The 18,167-nt window shown below is 46.5% G+C and overlaps 1 protein-coding gene across 4 annotated transcripts in view; it reads right to left on the minus strand.

The window, feature by feature from the left end:
• The window catches only part of HTT (huntingtin), a 2,905,635-nt gene that overhangs the window by 411,146 nt on the left and 2,476,322 nt on the right, over positions 1-18,167 (minus strand). For all 4 annotated transcript variants that reach the window (XM_069632055.1, XM_069632053.1, XM_069632052.1 and 1 more), the window contains one exon: positions 2,191-2,330. In XM_069632055.1, coding sequence (XP_069488156.1) covers positions 2,191-2,330 — 140 coding nt within the window. The remainder of the gene's footprint in view (positions 1-2,190; positions 2,331-18,167) is intronic.

Consider the following 18,167-nt stretch of genomic DNA (forward strand, 5'->3'; position numbering starts at 1 on the left):
CACAGGGCTCCTGTGTCTCCCCCACTCTGTATAATATATTTACCAAGCCCCTTTTCGATGATCTGGATCATCTCGGTATCACCTACACTAACTATGCAGATGATACCAAGATCCTCCTTCCACTTTCTGGAGATTATGAAAAGGATTTGGCCTTGCTAAATAGAGTATACATCATCATCCAGGCATGGATGGCCACACATGGACTATGCCTGAATGATGAGAAAACAGAGCTTATCATCCTAGTCACCACCTCCAGCCTAAAGAAACTGGGCCCGGCATACAATTCCTTCATGATTGATGGAAATAACATCACAGTCGGACAGGAGGTCAAAACACTGGGTTTCTACCTGGATTCTAACTTCTCCTTTAAAGGACAAGTGTGCTCCTTAGCATCATCCACGGCATACACATGCAAACTAATCCGCGCAGCCAAACCATTTCTTTCGGATAATAGCTGCCTTACGCTTGCTAGAGCCCTATATTGTCCCGTCTTGACTACTGCAACGCCCTCTACCTGGGATCATCCAAGGCCACTACCAGAAAGATACAAATTCTCCAGAACAACGCTCTTAGAGCAGCTCTGGGCATCTCTAGAAGAGAACACATAACAGGACTCGGCCAACAGAACAAATGGCTCTCTACTAATGACAAAATCCTCTTAAAAACGGCATCAGTCACCCATAAAGCGATCAATAATGCTGCCCCAACCTACCTAGTCAATAGATTTCACAGACAATCTTCCTTAAAACCCGTAAGAACGGCATACAAAGACTGCCTAACTGTTCCCATCTACAAACGTGCCACCATAGGGGGAAATAGCTTCCCGGTAAAAGCTGCCAAGTTGTGGAACTCCTTGCCTGCAAACATCAGAATGGACCTGCCTTACCAAAACTTCCGCTCCAAGGTAGTTTCATGGATGCAATCAGAGGCCCACTAGGACATATAAATGCCGCAATACCTGCACACAGCTCAACCATATGTGCCTACATGGCTACTTGTATATAATGCTTGACTCGTTACCTCACTGCTGCTTTGTATATAACTTTGGTTTACTTTATTGTCCCACGTTTATGTATATGTTATGATGATTGTAACTAAGCCTAGAAAATTCTTGTAAATGCTGCGCCCTGATACCTCCGGGTACCCTCGCGCATTATAAATAATAAAAACAAACAAACAAACAAACATATACACAATAACTTCCCCTTGACTTAACAAGTACACGTGCCATAACCTACATTCTAAAGTTGGATCTTCAGTCATAGGAAATAATGCATTTTGCCTCAGTAATGTCTACTGAGGACTAAGATTTTGCTCATGTGTAATTTCAAAATCTACACACAATGGGTAAAGTTCTGCTATAGCTTTAGGGATATTTGCAATGAACATACTTTAATGTTGGTTGAGCAGCAAATTACAGTAAATTTGAAATATGGATTGTGAGGCACAGAAAAAGAAGAATAACTGCTTTATTGGCTATTCTCCAATGGACGTACGATTCTCAATTATTGGCATGCCTTCTTAGTGCTAATTGCATCTTCATACGGTTGACTCGCATTTTAATTTAGCTGTGTATGCTAGGGCAGCTGAATGGAACAATTTCATGGGAAAAACAATTCCTGAGCTGAACAATTAGAATTATGTAAAAGAGCCTAGACGACAACATTACAGATATCACTAATCAGGCAGAAAAATAAACATAGGTGGAATATCAACACACTTCTAATAATGTATACTAGCAGTGGGTGCAAGGAGACATCAGAAACCTACAAATGCCCTCCGACTAAATTCTGATGTTTTTAAATAGATTATTTTGTTAAAAATGGCCACAAAGTAGATTTGTTCACAACAGGATGGGAGAGAAACACCATCTGAGCAGCAATGATAGTCGCTCTTACTTGCTTAAATGTATGACACACATTACCTTCGGATAAGTTTGTAACCTATATACATTCTTTACACAAGTGGTGCCCCTCTCATTTGCGATCATCTAAACACTTAAAAATAACCATCAGAGCTATGTGAATTCTTGCAATGGGCTTCAACCATTAGGTAACTGCTAGAGAACTATTACATTTACTCACACAACATATTTGTATTGGTTGTAATCACAAGAAGCATAGCTGACTCGTTCCTATGATGCTGGATGGCTCAATATATTTTAAACAAGTGGGCAGAATACAGAAATACCTGTGGTAGCAGCGGACAAGGAAGGGACTGGGTCCCAAGCTTGATATAAATGATGGGTTGCAATATTGTCTCTCTTTGACACCATTGCTTGAATTTCTTGTTCCACAATTCCTCTGACAACACTCAATTTCCTCCCAAACCTAAAGGTAGAGCAGGAATACCCATCAGAATTGCAAAAAAACAGTTTATTTTAATCAACATTGTGATCCAACTCCCAAGATAAAATATCTTTCATTGCAATTAAAATTCAAGAACCAATAATCACCCATGTAAATTAATCACACTGTCAGTCCCATAAAAGAAATAGAACGCCCATGTCATAGGCTCAGGGCTCAGGAATATCATGTTATGCCCGTAGGTCTATTCCCCATTGCCAAAAATGTAAATATGTTGAACAACCAAAACAAATCTCAATTATAATGCTCTCATTTTTGGAAAATGAACAACGAACACTGGTGGGTTAATCTAAACAAGTTTCCATGAACATACTCCCAAGCAAAACCCAATAAACAAAAAAGTAGGTGTATCACAAAATGCATACTCGAATGACAAACAAAAGGAGAACAAGTTACTTAAATTCAGCAATGTTCTTGTAGATAATAATGTTTTCTTCACACACATTTCTCATCTTTTGGAATATCATTCCACCACAGACTGGTTCTGGAACATTTTTACATAGCAACTACAGCGCACCACGCAGCTCTGTGCAGACTTCAGCATGGGACAATTTCCCCTGGAGTCAGCGGAAGTTCGATGACCTCTGTTGCACAAATGATCAGATACCGTAAGGAACAGCAGTACTGACAACACATGACAAGTATTCTGCTTGAGAGGATGGTGGAAGGGTTGATGGAGAATCCCATATTCAACAGAAGGAACATTGCAATTAGGGCTATTTTTGCACAGTCCTCTGGCGAGAGCAGCGTCACCATCTAACCTTAAGGTTTTCAATTGTTCCACCAAAAGGACAGACATTGTTCAGATACTAGCAATGGTACAGCAGTCAGGCTTAACTTCAAGAGGAAGGAGGGATTTTAGTGAATTGCAATTGGTCAACGCAGTCGCCCAAATAAAATACTCACACTGGTGTACTAAAGATATAACCATTGTTATAAAATGTAAAAAAGATTTGCAGGTAAATATAAGTGAAATACAACACATAGCAACACACTGTGTATGTTAAAAAACAGTACACGTACACACACAGACACACACAAATGCACACGCACACACACCATTAACAGGAGTACAGATGCTAACCCTGAACACATTCACTGTAACACAGACCCTCTACGACATAGTATAAATCATAATACACATGTTCATGTTGGAGTAAATGCAAGACCTAGACGTGGAAAAAGGGGCACACTTAAGAACAAAGCCAGAGGCCACCAATATTGAGTATTTCCAGTAATGCACTATATCAAGCAATTTCTCATAGGCAGGAATGCAAGGTAAGACTTATAAACAAAACATAAAATAAAAATCTCTAACTCTAGTCTTTAGCCTAGAACTCCAAGGACCATGCCCAGAGGCAGGGAACTACTTCAAGAGTCTCCTTGGGAGAGTTCCATATAAGTTCAAAAGTTCCCTAATGGAAAAAACAGGACAAAGTCTATTGGCACAACCACGGTTAAGGTGAAAAGTAAGACAAGTGCCAGTTCTAACACACAGGTGCGGAGATGGCAGTAACTAGCCACAGGGAACACACAAAGAGACCCTCAAGAAAAGCTCTAATGCCAAATTCAAGACGCAGTAATACGAAGGAAGAGACGCACAGAGCAGGATTTCAGTCAATATATATGTATTTGGCAAAGTCTTTGGTGAAGTATACTGACTGAGATCTTCAACCACTTACCACAGGGACCAGTGAGGGCAAGTATCACTAATAACCCACCAACCCGGGCCAAAAAGATGGTTTAGGAAGGAACAAACAACCCAAGGTCTTCTTTTCAGGTGAGATTTACAGTCCTGGTCACCCTTGGAACTGAACCTTGGATCAACTTTGACCCACACGGCAGAAAAGAACAAGATTGGGGCCCTCGAGCCAGAAGTGTAAGTAACAGGGAGGATGGCTGGGGGCGTGGCTAGCATGCATGGCGTGAGGAAGCAGCTCTGCTGAGCTCCCGTCCGTGATCCTACGTGTGTTCCTATTGCAGCTGAAAAGGAACAAACTTTCCACAACGCCGCCAAGCTCCCGACATACCCAACACACTGGAGGCGGGCCGAGGCGCCGCAGGTATAGCCGATGGAGACCCCCGCCCAGCTGTCTGCGGCACAACAGCACGACCAGAGTGGACAAGACATGCCCTATCGTCCCTGGGCTCACGAGTGAGAAGCTTAGCTGGAAAAGCAACCAGTCCCCGCTCCTGACACTGTAGTGCTCGAGACCCCATTGTGACCGCAGGCTTCAGAGACAGGTAGCGCACGTGCAAGTACTGAAAAGATACCAGAACCTCGGACTCACCGCATACAGCAGGCACCCAGAACACTAGGCTGCCTGGAACACCCATGCTGCCTGGGCCAGTGCGTGTGCGCTCCCTGATCTAAGGATCAGAAAACGATACGTGAACTGCAACAGAGAGACTGTGGCCTTTGGAGAGAGTTCTACACAACCAGCGGTGGCCCCCCTCGGACGTCACCCAGCGATCTCTGCACTGCTAGAATGTTTTAGCTGGGAAGGAATAACCCCTTACACCCCTACTCTGTGAATCATCCTATGGGCATCACCAAGCTGAGCACTTAATTCCCAGGCAGCCCAAACATCATGGCTCTGGAGAAGTAAGACTGCGTATGACACCATACAACAGAATCAGTACCACAGAGTGAACACCCGCAAGGGGAGATTCCTCAGCTGTACACTCTAGCAAGACTACTGTGAAGAGGCGTGAAGCTCTGTTAGTCCACGGCCGGTTGGGTGCAGGCCGGAACGCGGGTATGCTACTCCTGTGGGGAGGAAAACCCACTGTCACTGCTGCGGCCCCACTGCAGAGCCTAGACCGCAAAGGAGATACAATCATCGAAACTGCACCCGATCCACTGGCACCAACCACCACTGGCTGCTTTTGCATGCTGCTAAACATTGCATAAGACACTGAGGAAGCACTGCGGATCCGGTTTGTGCCCGACTCGCAGATCCAGTACTGCCACGAGGCTGGTGGCCTAACCTTAAAGAAACATATCCACTGCACCACTGAGACAGCTTAACCACAAGGGCACCACAATAGCACTCCAGCGGATCACGGTAGGCAATGTCCCCCACTAAAAGTAAACTCAAATCGTCAATAATGGATTCCTTCACGGCGGCCAAGCCAAAGCAGCAGTCACAGCAGGATGCGGCTGCACAACAAGAACTACCCCCCCTCCCTCAGACGACAACTCTAAGGACACACAGGTGTTACAAGCCATTTCGGCACTTCGAACATTCATTGACACTAAAGTAGATGAGGTCAAATCTGATATGCAATTAATGCGTCAAGACGCTTGTAATTTGACGGAAAGGGTGTCCACAGCAGAAATGGGACTACAGGAAACCGTCAAGACCACGGCTGATCTGAAGGCTAGGGTTCAAGAACTAGAGAAGAAAGTAGCATGACTGGAGGCGTGGTCCGAAGTTGCGGAGGGGCGTGCCTGCCGCAATAACATTTGCATATTGGGAATTGCAGAGGACATGGAGGGGTTAAACCCGACCGAATTTGTGGAAACCATGTTACAACCAGAGATTGGCGCTGGCAGACTGTCCCAGGGCTTTTCGGTCTAGAGAGCCCATAGATCCCTTCAAATTTCGGCCCCCACCAGGCTCATATCCACGCCCGATGATCGCAAAAATCTTAAACTTCTGGGACAGGGAAATAATACTCAAATACTCTCCCAGAGAGGTGGAGGACGGGGGGTAATCAAGAGGGATGACTCTAGGATTGTAATTTACCCAGATTATACGCCTGCTGTACAACGCGCAAGGAACTCCTTTGTGCCAATAAAGGCAAGGCTCCGAAAATTGAACCTCAAATACATGTTGCTATATCCATCTCGCCTCAAAGTGCTCTACAAAGGGAAGGCGACATTCCTGGAAACGCCAGACGCGGCCAACATGTGGGAAAGGAAACGGGTTTACACGTGCGGGGATCTATATAAGGATGGAACCTTTAGAGACTTCGCCTCACTTCAATCAGTAGAGGGTGTGTCGGGAGGTCCGTTCCTATGGTACCAGCGAGTCAAGAGGGTGGTGTGAGAAAAATGGGAAATGTGGCCTGAAGAACCAGAGGCGAACCCCCTTGTGACACTGCTATACAGCTTGGGAGATGGCTAGAAGCTGGTGTCCCGAATATACAACCAGTTAATAGATAAACCTAATCCCCGGGGCACCGAATTGAAATCCATGGGAGACATCTGGGGCTGGAGATTACAGACAGAGAATGGGGAAGGGCTCTAGCATTCCCTAGGGAAGTGTCAAGAAATGCTAGATTCCGGTTAATGCAGCTAAATGTATTATATCATACATATATGACCCCAAGCAGAGTGACCATGTTCAACAAGCAAGCCCGCCCTGAATGCACATGGTTCAGGGCAGAGAAAGCAGACCTGCTGCACATGTTCTGGGAATGCTCCAAAGTCCAGTGCCTCTGGTCTAGGGTGGAGCAAACTTGCAGGAAGGCCGGAAGGTCACCATATGACTGGACTCCTAAGGAATGCCTATTGGGAACTTATCCTAGACTAGTTAAGGTAAAACACATTGTAAAACATATGGACATGGCATGTGTACAAACTACAAGAACCATCGCAATAACGTGGAAACGGCCAAAGGGCCCACAATACACTGCATGGTATGGGGAAATGGAACACTGGGTGGAAGAGGAGACCAAGGCCTGGGAGGATGGTGTCTCCAGATCCTCTGATGGCACTAGTGTGTCATTTGATGTATGGAAAGCCCTGACATGGAATGTGTTTCATCCCACAGATGATAAACCCCCCTGAACCAAGGCTCTCACTGATAATCTGGAGTTCAACACTAGTAAAACCCTCCGAGACGCGACACCCTGCTAACTCATGAAGAGCCGCTATTCCACCCCCCCATCTTCTTGTCCCTCACCCACCCGCACTACACACACCTCGCATGTAACAAGCTGAATCAATATGCCAAATATGGAGACAGTTACTGTTTAATTAGTTAATTTATTTGTTATACTTTTGTTAATGTTTGATGCATTACAAGGCAGTACGAGTTGACAGATGATTTGCTATAAATGTAACTTTCAAGAAATGCCAATAAAGAAACTTAAAATAAATACGTTCTCAAAATAAATAAATAAATAAAACGGAGGATGGCTTGAGGAAGGCATAGGAACCCGGCGAAGCAGGTTCTGGTGGTACAGATTACACAACACTACTCCAATATGGCGGTCGTCATTTCTCATCATGGATTGCCTCCCTAGCCCACCTTGCCTTTACTCTGATTGGCCAGCTCAATCAGTCTTCAGCCCAATCAGGGAGCCGGCAGCCTGAGCCGACCACTAAGGCCCCTCTTTGGGTATGTCCGGCGCTGGAGGGAGCACTTCTCCCTGCCACTAATCCATGACCCCATGCCATTTGCGAATGTGCCCAATAGATTCACACTGCCTGGGCCCACTGCACACTTCACCCAAGATTCAAAATCCTGCTCTGTTAAGCAACATGGATCACACTGGCCTGAACCACACAACTCCCTGGGGCACTCTGCCTTAGTTGTTTCCTGATCCTTTCCCTACCTGCCAAACTATAAACCCCAAACTCTGCTCCTACTGAAATGTGCATCTTGTTGTGCCTCTTTCTGAAAGCTCACTGCTGTTTTCTTAATGCCCTGCTTCAAAAATACTTTTATTCACAATTTCGATTCACAGGTGTGCCCTCAACCATGCATCCTCCATGTTGTACTGCTTTTTAGTGCTTCCTGGCAAATTTGCATTCAGGTGTGCTTTTCAAATTGTTAACTGATCTATGATTCTGGACATTCTAGTGTACTCGTTCATTTTGTCTACTTAGCCACCTGGTGAGATTCTACTGTTGCATAGTGCTTCTAACCCTCCCTCCTACTGTCCTCTGATTTCTGTCCCGGCCCCCATGGTGCTCTCCGTCTCCCCTATCTATTCTAATTGCTTCTCTATCACCTATCCTCCTTCAATCACAAAGTCTGGAAGGAAGACATTTAAAAAGGCACTCCAGAGATCCAACACTGGTCTGCCCATTACAGACACCTACATCAATACTTCCTCCAGACAGACTATCACTGACATTCTCTTTGCTGTTCCTTCTTCTGACTTATGGACTCCCCATATAGTTTCTGTTCTCTCCCCTTTTTCTTACTCGCCTATTAATGGTGGCACCAGATGGGAAGTGCTCTTGGCTCCCTTTGCATCTTCCAAGTGCACCATTAATGTCTATCACAATGGCACCATCATGGCCCAGGCCTCTTAGTCCAACCTCCTCCTCCTCCTCCTCCTTAACAGGCATCTTCCATCTCTCTTCAACTTCCCGCCACCTCCTGCCACCCCTCCTTCCCTCATCCCCCTTCCAGTGGTAGCCCCCCACCCATGTGCCCCCCCAGGCAAATCATTTTAAGGGGTCAACCAGCTTCACTTAGCTACCCTCAATTCTCACTCTGCTATCAAACACTCCTCGGACATCTGTCACCTCCTTGAAGACCTTGACGTCCTTGCTCTCACCGAGACGTGGTTCAAGGACAGTTCTGTCCCTGCTTTTGACACTCCCTTCCCCGAGGGCCACAAGATCCTGTCCAATCCCAGGCCCTTCCGGTCTGGTGGCGGTATGGCTCCGATCTTCCCCAAGTAGGTTCCTGCCTCCATCATCCCCACTCAAACCTATTCATCCTTTGAAAGCCTAGCCTGCAGGCTGTCTCGCCTACCTTCTCTCCCCCGGGCCGTCCTCCCTTTTCCTCTCAGAATGGGCGACCTGTCGTCTCTTCTTGCTTCCTCCCCCAAACCTATCTTCCTTGGGGATTTTAACCTCCATCGGGACTCTCCAGATGTGGCCACTGTACTTTTCTGCAACCTCTGTGACTCTCTTTTCCTCGCAATCCTTCCCTCTGGCCCAACACACTCTGCCGGACACACATTATATGCTATCATCTCAACAGACATTCCACTCTCTAACCCTTTTACTACCCCTCTCTTCTGGTGTGACCACTCTCTCCTCTCTTCCCACCTTGTCCTCCCCTGTCCCCTGATGATGCCTCCCGCCCGCACTGCCAGTCTCCTTCTCAATCATTCGACCAATGAAGCGTGTGACAGTTGCTTCATTTGCCTCATCCTTCATCCCTCCCCCATTTGACTCTCCTTCTGACTCTGTTCTAGCTAACCTCCATCTCTCTATCTCCAACAACCTGGACATCCTTGCCCAGTCATGAGGATCTGCATGAAGCCTGCCTCCAAATTCAACTCTTGGTAGCTTTGAAACGCAAGTGCAAAGCTGCAGAGCAAACGTGGCAGTCATCTAGCTCATCCTCTGAAAACCTGGCCTGCGGCCTACTCCAAAGTAAATATCGTCTCGCCATCTGCTCCAAGAAGAGGGCTCAAGTCCAAACCTGCAACTCTGGAGCCACCAATGACACGGCAGAACTTTTTAAAATAGGCAAGGAACTTCCCAATCCTACTGCAGTCTCTTCTCCACCTCCCTCCCAGGCCCTCTGCACAGCACTGGCCACCCACTTCCCCTCCAAAAATCAGGACATCCTGGCATCTCTGTCATCTGCTCCTCCTCCCAAGCACCCCCTCCTCTTCCCTCCCTTGGTCCCTCTGTACCCCCCATACTCTCTTCCTTCACTCCCACAGTACCAGACGAGATCTCTAAAACTGTCTGCTCTATGAAAACCTCCTCTAAACAGGTGCTTTCCCAGCCTTGGCTGACCTCTGCAACCATTCCTTTGCCACATGCTCCTTCCCACAACCCCTTAAGCACTCTCTTGTACATCCTGTCGTAAAAAGCTGTCTGCTAACCCTTCTTGCTCAGCTAACTATTGTTGTATCTCTATCACCCACATTTTGGGCAACTCATGGAGATGCTGGTCATTTCCCAACTGACCCTCCACACCGAAATGGCTGGCTGCCTCCATGACCATCAGTCAGGGCATCTAGAGGTACAGAAACTGCTCTCCTTAACACCCGTGAAGACCTGCTCTCTAACTTGGACTCAAACGCATCCTCTGTTCTGATCCTCCTCAATCTTTCTTCTGCCTTTGATACAGTCAACCACTCCATCCTCATAAACCATCTCCATGCTACCCTGGGCATCACAGATCGGGCACTGGAGTGGTTGACCTCCTTCCTTTCAAACTGACCCTTCCAAGTGCAAATTGGTCCTTTCCTCTCCTCCATCTCACTCTCTACCTGTGGCATCCCTCAGGGCTCTGTCTTATCGCCATGGCCCCTCAACATCTACCTGGCCCCTCTGGCCCACTTGCCGTCTACCTTCTCCCCTCATGTCCAGTGTTATGACGACGACACACAGCTCTCATTCAAGCGGCCATCCTCTACCTCCTCCCCCTCCTCTCTCATACTGACTGCCTGACTGCTATTCATGCATGGTGGTCTGCCAATGATATCTGCCTTAATGCCAGTAAAACAGAGATCCATCTCGTTGGGACGCCTACTCCTTGCTCCCCCCCACTCTCTGGCCAGCCTCCTTGGGCCCCCTCCCTTCACCTTCTTGTGAGGCAAAGAATATGGGGATCATCTTTGACTCCTCTATCTCTTTCTCTCCACACATCACAGACCTTTGCAAGAAGTCAACTTTCAGCTCCACCAGGGGCATTCTACTTTTCCTAACCTTCCCCCAGAAGCTCAACCTCTCCAGAGTTCTGGTTCTCTCTAGGCTGTACTACTGCACCAGCCTCTTCCTAAATCTACCTCTTTCCTCCCTTCGCCCCCATCAGCTAATCCCGAATAAGACTGCAAGACTTATCTTTGACCTCTAGCCCAGGGACCCCATCTCACCAGCCCTAAAATGTCTCCACTGGCTCCCAGTGACCACAAAGATCAAAATGAAGACCCTATGCATCATCCACAAGGTGGTCTGGGGCACTCTCTACATCCAGATTTCCCTCCCTAAATACCTCCCTGCCAGAGTCCTTCAGTCCTCTGGCTCCAATTGTCTGCAGGTCAAACGTTTCTCCAAGCAGAAAGTGGGTGGTAGATCCCTTTCCTCGGCTGGTTCCTCCCTCTTGAATAGCCTCCCTACCCTCATAAGACCTGAGTCGGATCTTCTTAAGTTCCCAAAGCTTCTCAAGACTTTCCTTTTCTCCTCTTCCTTCCCTCTCCCCCTCCTGTCATAAACATTTCCCTCTGTCGCTCTGACTGGGGCCTGGTCCCTTCAGGGTCATACAGGGCCAGACAACACCCTAATTGTCCCCCCTGGCATTCCCAGCCAGCACGTGCCCTCAGGGTCCCTTCCCGGACTAGCCTTAGCCTGTACCACCTTGTCAACTCTACTCACCCGCCCTTCCCCCCTCTCTCTTTCCCCTGGCACTTGCCGTCTTGGCTCCCCAACCGCACGTGTCCACCCCCCTCCCTTAGGGCACCCCACTCCTGCACTCCCACCCTACCCCCTGCACCTGTCACCTTGTCTTGTACTTGCACGCTAGGATTGTCACAAGGCCAATATAACCGTTTTTGTTGTTTTCCTATTTCTCCCTCTGCCTCTCCCCCACCAGCTTGTCTTGTGGCACCTGGAAACACTTGTGTATAGGCGCCATAAAAATGTCCAATAGAATAAAAGAGGGTAGCTAGCTAACAGGACAGCCCCACGCACAAAACAACCATATTTGTGACCCAAATGACCATGAGATATGTATCATTGGGCTTCCGAGATGGCAAATCGGCTTTCACCAATGGTGAAACCAAAACTAAATTACAGTGGCTACCAGTCTACAGCTTAAAATCAACGTAGGGTGATGTAATTACCATAGGGCCAAAAATGGGGGTACTTAAAAAGCAACCCTGACCCAGGAGCCAACATGTGAAAAACTAAATAAAAGAAATACAAGGTAAAAACTAGAGTTTAGGAGTTCCTTAAAAGTGGCAGCTGAACCCTCAATAATGGAATGAAATGTATTCTAATAAAAGGTCAATACTGTGCATTTCTTTTTTTGTGTGCAACTTTCTTTAGTAAAGCACTTGGTAGCACAGTATAGACAAACAGTACAGATAACATAGCATTATTCATTCAGGTCGAACAGGCAGTAGACATCAGATATAAACTGCGAGAAGATGTACGAGTGTATAAGGAACGATGGAAGCAGCAGTCACAGGCAAACAAGAAGTACAGTTTAGGGAATGATTCAACACACAACAAAAGCATATTATATAGGATGATCCTCATCCTGAGTTCTCAGCAGGTAGGACCTAAATAGTTGCCAAATATCGACAGGGCGGTTCCCTACCGGCTGCATGTTGGTCCATTGATCTTCAGTGTCGGAGGGCCAGCCACTGCTTGATGGTCGTTCCTGTGGGTTTGAGACATTAACAGTATGCAGCGCACCGCTGGTAACATACATAGCCCAGCAAGCTTACTTAATCAATCCCCCAAATCTTCAAATCTGTGAAAGAAGCATTGCAGCAGGGTAGCAGAAATGTTACAGTAAAACATACCCGAAAGAGCAGTACATACATCCCTCCAGTACCAGTCCAGCCTCGGACACCCCCATACCATGTGAAGGGACCCAGCTTCATTTGCGCCACAAAATACTGTGTTTTTCTAATGGACATTACCTTCCACTGATTTCTTATCTTTCTGAAGGGCTCCAAAAGCAGAACAACACGCAGAAGATGGAAAGCATGTTAGAAATGAATGAATGAAGTGCACAGAAGAAAACGAAAAATTAAAGCCCAAAGTGATTACGAATTGATTTTTTGTCCCAAAAATCTTTATATAGATTTTCAGTCATCAAGAACATCACCCACAATGAAAAATGTTGGTAAATGATTTCCTTTTCAACCCCTGATCTGCAATATTGCATTTAAACGTTAAAGTCAAGTCCACAATCCATATTAGACCTCGTCTTCACAGTAGCAGGATCACTTGCCTTACAGTCAAGATAGACTTGGGCATCAACAGAGGATTAGCAAATATTGTTTTATCTGGGGTCTTCATTCACAATGAGAGTAAGAAAGAAAGTAAATATAAAATCAATAAACCACACCTCCTGGCCGTTCATACCAATCCAAACAAATTGAGCACTCTCATATATGTAGTGGCCACAGCATCTCTATTATCTTTGCTTGGGGATTTTAAGACCACATCCTATCACTTGTCAAATTCAACCTGTGAATAATTATTTTGACTGTAAATCTTTCCATGGCTAGGAGGAAATATAACATTTGATTAATATGTGTGCATCTGCATTGAGCTAGATGCTCCCTAACATCAGATTAGCCACAAACTGCATGATGGTATATATAATTGGCGAGGTGGTAAACCCACATCACAGGTATTCACAGCAAAATGATTCATGATGAAGGCACGCCCCAGCACACTCACACCAGAAAAAGAAATACAGCCCGACACAGGCCCAAGACACGTTTTCAAGGATAACAAGTATTTATTTCTACAAAATAGAAATGCATCAGCAAAGAACTGAGTTATGTAGGCATGTGCGGTACATTATAAGCACAGACACCGTCACTGATGACATAATCATATATAGTACAATTCTACAATACGGATTGGAGGAGCCCTATATGTGTAGGGCCTACTCCATATGGGATGCCAGGCCATTGGTCCATCTTCATCTGTCCATTTTCCTTCACGGGAGTGCTGCTGGGCGCGTCATCAGCAGTGAGCTGGCATAACAATTAGCTACTCTGACAAACAATGTTATTCTAACGTTGTAACAATGCACCTGGCAGATACAGGGATGGGCTCATGGGGAGTGCCGCAGTCACACTAACTCGCACGCTCCCAGAAAGAACATCTCCCAAGGTTCTCCACCTTAGTTTTAGGCTATAATTCTGATGTCACCCTGCACCTCGATTGCACAAATCACGTGACCCATTCCTGAATGCGCGATACCTTGCCTTCTGATAGTAGTGATCAATCGAGGGGTGTATAGGTTTTATGGTCGGTGGTCTGGGTTTGGATGATGCTGTGGCATGCAGGGGTCATGGGATGAAAGCACAGCAAAGCTGTATTTCAAATGTGGGGATCGTTGGGGGCAGGAGGGACTTGCTAACTGTCTCGTGGGATGTACTGCCAAGATGTGCTCTGCTCCCTTCTCATGACCTTGCAGGCGCATTCTTCCCAGGGCGCGAGGGGTTGTAACTTTCTGAACAATGCAGGAGGGTATGGATCTCTGGGGCCTTGCCAGGGTGGGGCGGTTTTCGCACTCATGCAAGGGGCCTAATACTAACACACAAAATGCTGTTCGCCACTCGGGCCTAAATTCTAAGATGGCTGCCACCGGCCAAGATGGTGTTCACACCTGCATCTACTGTATAGCTTATAATGCATGCACTAAGGTGATCGTGCACCCCCTTTATGTGCACCCCCCTGCTCCCCTGGATGTCATTTCTTAGCGTTTATTCCTCATTCTGTATCGCCTAGGAGGGTAGGAAGACCCACTCTTCTTCCCAACAATGATCTCAAGGAATCGACAACCCCAACATTAAACATTCAAAGGAGGTGGCAGTTTTCGTCATAGGGACTAAAATACTGTAAGCAAACATTTCATCCCACCAAACATAATGCCCTTGATATTTTCATTTGCTTTTATCCACCTCAAAAAAGGACCCATTGTAATGATGAAAAGCGATGGTGACTTGGAGCACCCCTGTCTAGTATCCCTTTACAGTCTTATATCCTGAGGCATTAAACCTCACCCTTGAAATATGCTTGGCATATAGAGAAAAATTGTATCACAGAAAAGTCTCCACAAAACCTATGGACTTCAGCAACTCTTGTAAGAAGTACAGCTTACAATGTTGAAAGCTTTCTCAGTTTTAAGAGATAATGATAAATAGGGTCCCAGAGTACCTATACATTTTATTATTAACTAGATGGAGTCTTCTAATGTTGAAAGTCTGCCTTCCCAATACAAAACCTGCTTGATCCGGATGGATCAAATTCTGGAGTAGGCTCTCCAATCTGCTCACCAACATTCTGGTAAAAACGTGTAATTTAGGTTCAGGAGCACTACAGGTTTATACCACTCACAGCATCAAGGGTAATTCAATGGTTCAGGAATCATGCGAATAGTGGCAAGGGACATTGACGGAGACACTTTACCATTTAGAAGGAAGGAGTTTAGCAGTTCACATTAAAGGTTCAGTCAGAACTCCAGTGATCTGCCTATCAATTTGGGCGACAAATCCTTCTCGCCCCAGGGACATGACTAAGCTTCATCTCCCTAACCCTAATGATTTTCAAGAAATTGTTTTTCTGTATAGATGTATTTAAGAATTCTCTCGGTGTAATGGAGATCTCTGATAGTGCTGCCCCTTCAACGTATCGTCTCTGTTGTTCCTCCATGCTCGGGTGGTTTAAGTTACTTACCCGTAACTATTGTTTTCCAGCATTTGTCTGGCATGGATTTACATGCTCATGACTATTCCCTGTCATCAGGCTCGGAATCCTCAGTAAAAGAAAAAAACGGTTTCACTTTCACTTCAAAACGGTATTTCTCCTCTAAACCAATCACTGTCTTCTGGGTCATACTGCCCCGATCCAATGACAGTCCTCTCCCTAAGCCATATTCAGATTTGGTAAGCACGTAAAGTAGCAGTACGAACCAAGGAGAGGCAGAACAGGGAAGTAGGGATGGTTTGCATGTGAATCCATGCCAGTCCCATGCTGCAGAACCATAGTAAGTAACTTAAACATTCTCCAGCATGGGGTCTGGCATGGATTCACATGCTCATGAATAACAATTACATAGCAGAACATATACACAACTCCAAAGGCACCCTCGGCATAAAGGTGGGGTGCGTACACAGTATGACGAATCAACTTCCGGGGCACCAGTGGTCTAGGGATGAATATCGGTTTCTAAACCATCAATCAGCAACACACCTCTAGTACACCAGAAGGGATCTGAACATACTGGAAACACAAGTAAATTATAAACCCCCTTGTCCAATTTTGGTAACGTGGACTGAACGGCAGGTTTATCTCGCAAGATTGTGGATCATTGGTTAGTTGCAACACAGAGAAAATACAATTATTACCCAATGATAAAAGGGACTGTCCAGTCAAGGTTGTATACAAATATCTACTTTATTATTACTACAACAGACAGTTCTAGCACACTACAAAATACAGCCCACCCTGTAAAGGATTACAGAGGACAGACAGTTTCCCGAAGGATAGGGATGCACTCTGGATACTGACAGGGGGTAGTCGGCAAAGCAATCAGTCTCAACTGTTCAAGGTTATTTGGTTCCAGCACCAAGGGAGCAAGGGGTCGTAAATGTTTCTAGTGGCCTTCGGAGAAGGACCGGGGGGACAATGCACCACAATGTACCTAGTGCTTGAGATGATATTGATGCTCGACAGTGTTGAGTCGGTTCCAAGACGCTTTGCATCTCATGTGACAGAGTTCAAGATGGGAGACAGCTGCGGGTATCAGGCGGCAGGCAGTTTGGCAAGCTAGGCCAGACAGATGGCTGCAGGCTGGCCTAGACGGCGGCACAGAGTCAAGAATAGTTGTCTCTGCGCTGGCTGGCAGACCTGGAACGCTGGTCGAGGCGTCTCGGACGGCTTTAGAGTCTGTGGCGTGACAACAGTCAGCGGTGCAGCCGGTTGCAGCTTGAGGGCTCGACTACCTCAAAAAATGTCTTTAAAAGATGGAAGCTGGTTGAAGGTGGCACGCCTCCTAGCTTCTTCGCAGGGCTTGTGTCGTCCTTTAAAGCAGAGGGCCCAAAGCTGAGGAGAGTGTTTGGAGGCAACGGCCTTCTCCTTTGTTCAGAGACTCTCAGGGACTTCCCACCTAGGAGGTTTGCTGTCAGAACCTAGCGGGGCATGCTGTGTGCTGGCTGGGTACGGGTTCTGGAGCTGTTTGACAGGTCCTCTGAGTTCGGCATCTCCCTCTGTTCCCTGGTAGATGTTTAGGGGAAGGATCTTGCTTCCCTCTTGGAAATCCTAGCCTTCCTTCACTGGCGGAAGCTGTAGGGCAGATTGTACCTTCAGCCAGGGTCCAAATGAGTCCTTCTTACTCCTTTCGAAGTCGTTGGATGATTTAAGTGAGGGGTTCGCTCAGCCCTCTTTTAAAGCCAAATGGGCCCCAGTGATTGGTGCAGGCTAAGCCTACCTTAAAGAACCAATCCTGGGTCCCCACCAACAATCTTCAGTTATGCGTAAGGTCATAACCAGAGTGCTTTGCAACAGGAAAGGTAAGGGGTGACAACATGTACGATAAGTCCCACCCATCTTCCGGTCTGTTGTGGATCAAAGTGTCTCTGGTTAATTGAGCTCTCTGTGATTCCTGATCAAAGCGCAGGTCTCCCTTGAAGTTTGTGGCGAGAACAGACCCTCTCCCTCCAATCACATACTTCTTCCTCTGAAAGGGGTTCGCCCTGCAGGGGTTGCCTACTGTAAACAGTTGTCTCGGACATGACATTCACTGCCCCTCGTAGAGAGAGGTGGGAGCTAGCTTCAAGCTGACGCATTGCATATCAAAAAGATGTTGGGGTTTCCTGCCCTTTGTTAGTTCTGTGACTAGGCTTCTTCGCAGGCCTGCTTCAATTAACTCTCATCAGTATGCAGTGCCACCACACAGAACTTAATAGGCAGGGTGGATCCATGGAGCCTTTGATATTTTAATTAGGCTGGCCATGGCCGGAGGAAGGTATTGCCTTCCCCATTTTTGAGATGCTTTGATGAGCTGAACATGACAGGAGGACTGCGCCAGTAAGCTGTGTCCCTCAGAGAACACTTGACTATGTGTTTGTTGTGTGGTGAGCATTGAGAAATGTGTGCGGATTAGCCCCACACATTTC

This window comes from Ambystoma mexicanum, chromosome 6q, assembly GCF_040938575.1.
Source record: "Ambystoma mexicanum isolate Mex_15411 chromosome 6q, UKY_AmexF1_1, whole genome shotgun sequence".
Lineage (NCBI taxonomy): Eukaryota > Metazoa > Chordata > Amphibia > Caudata > Ambystomatidae > Ambystoma > Ambystoma mexicanum.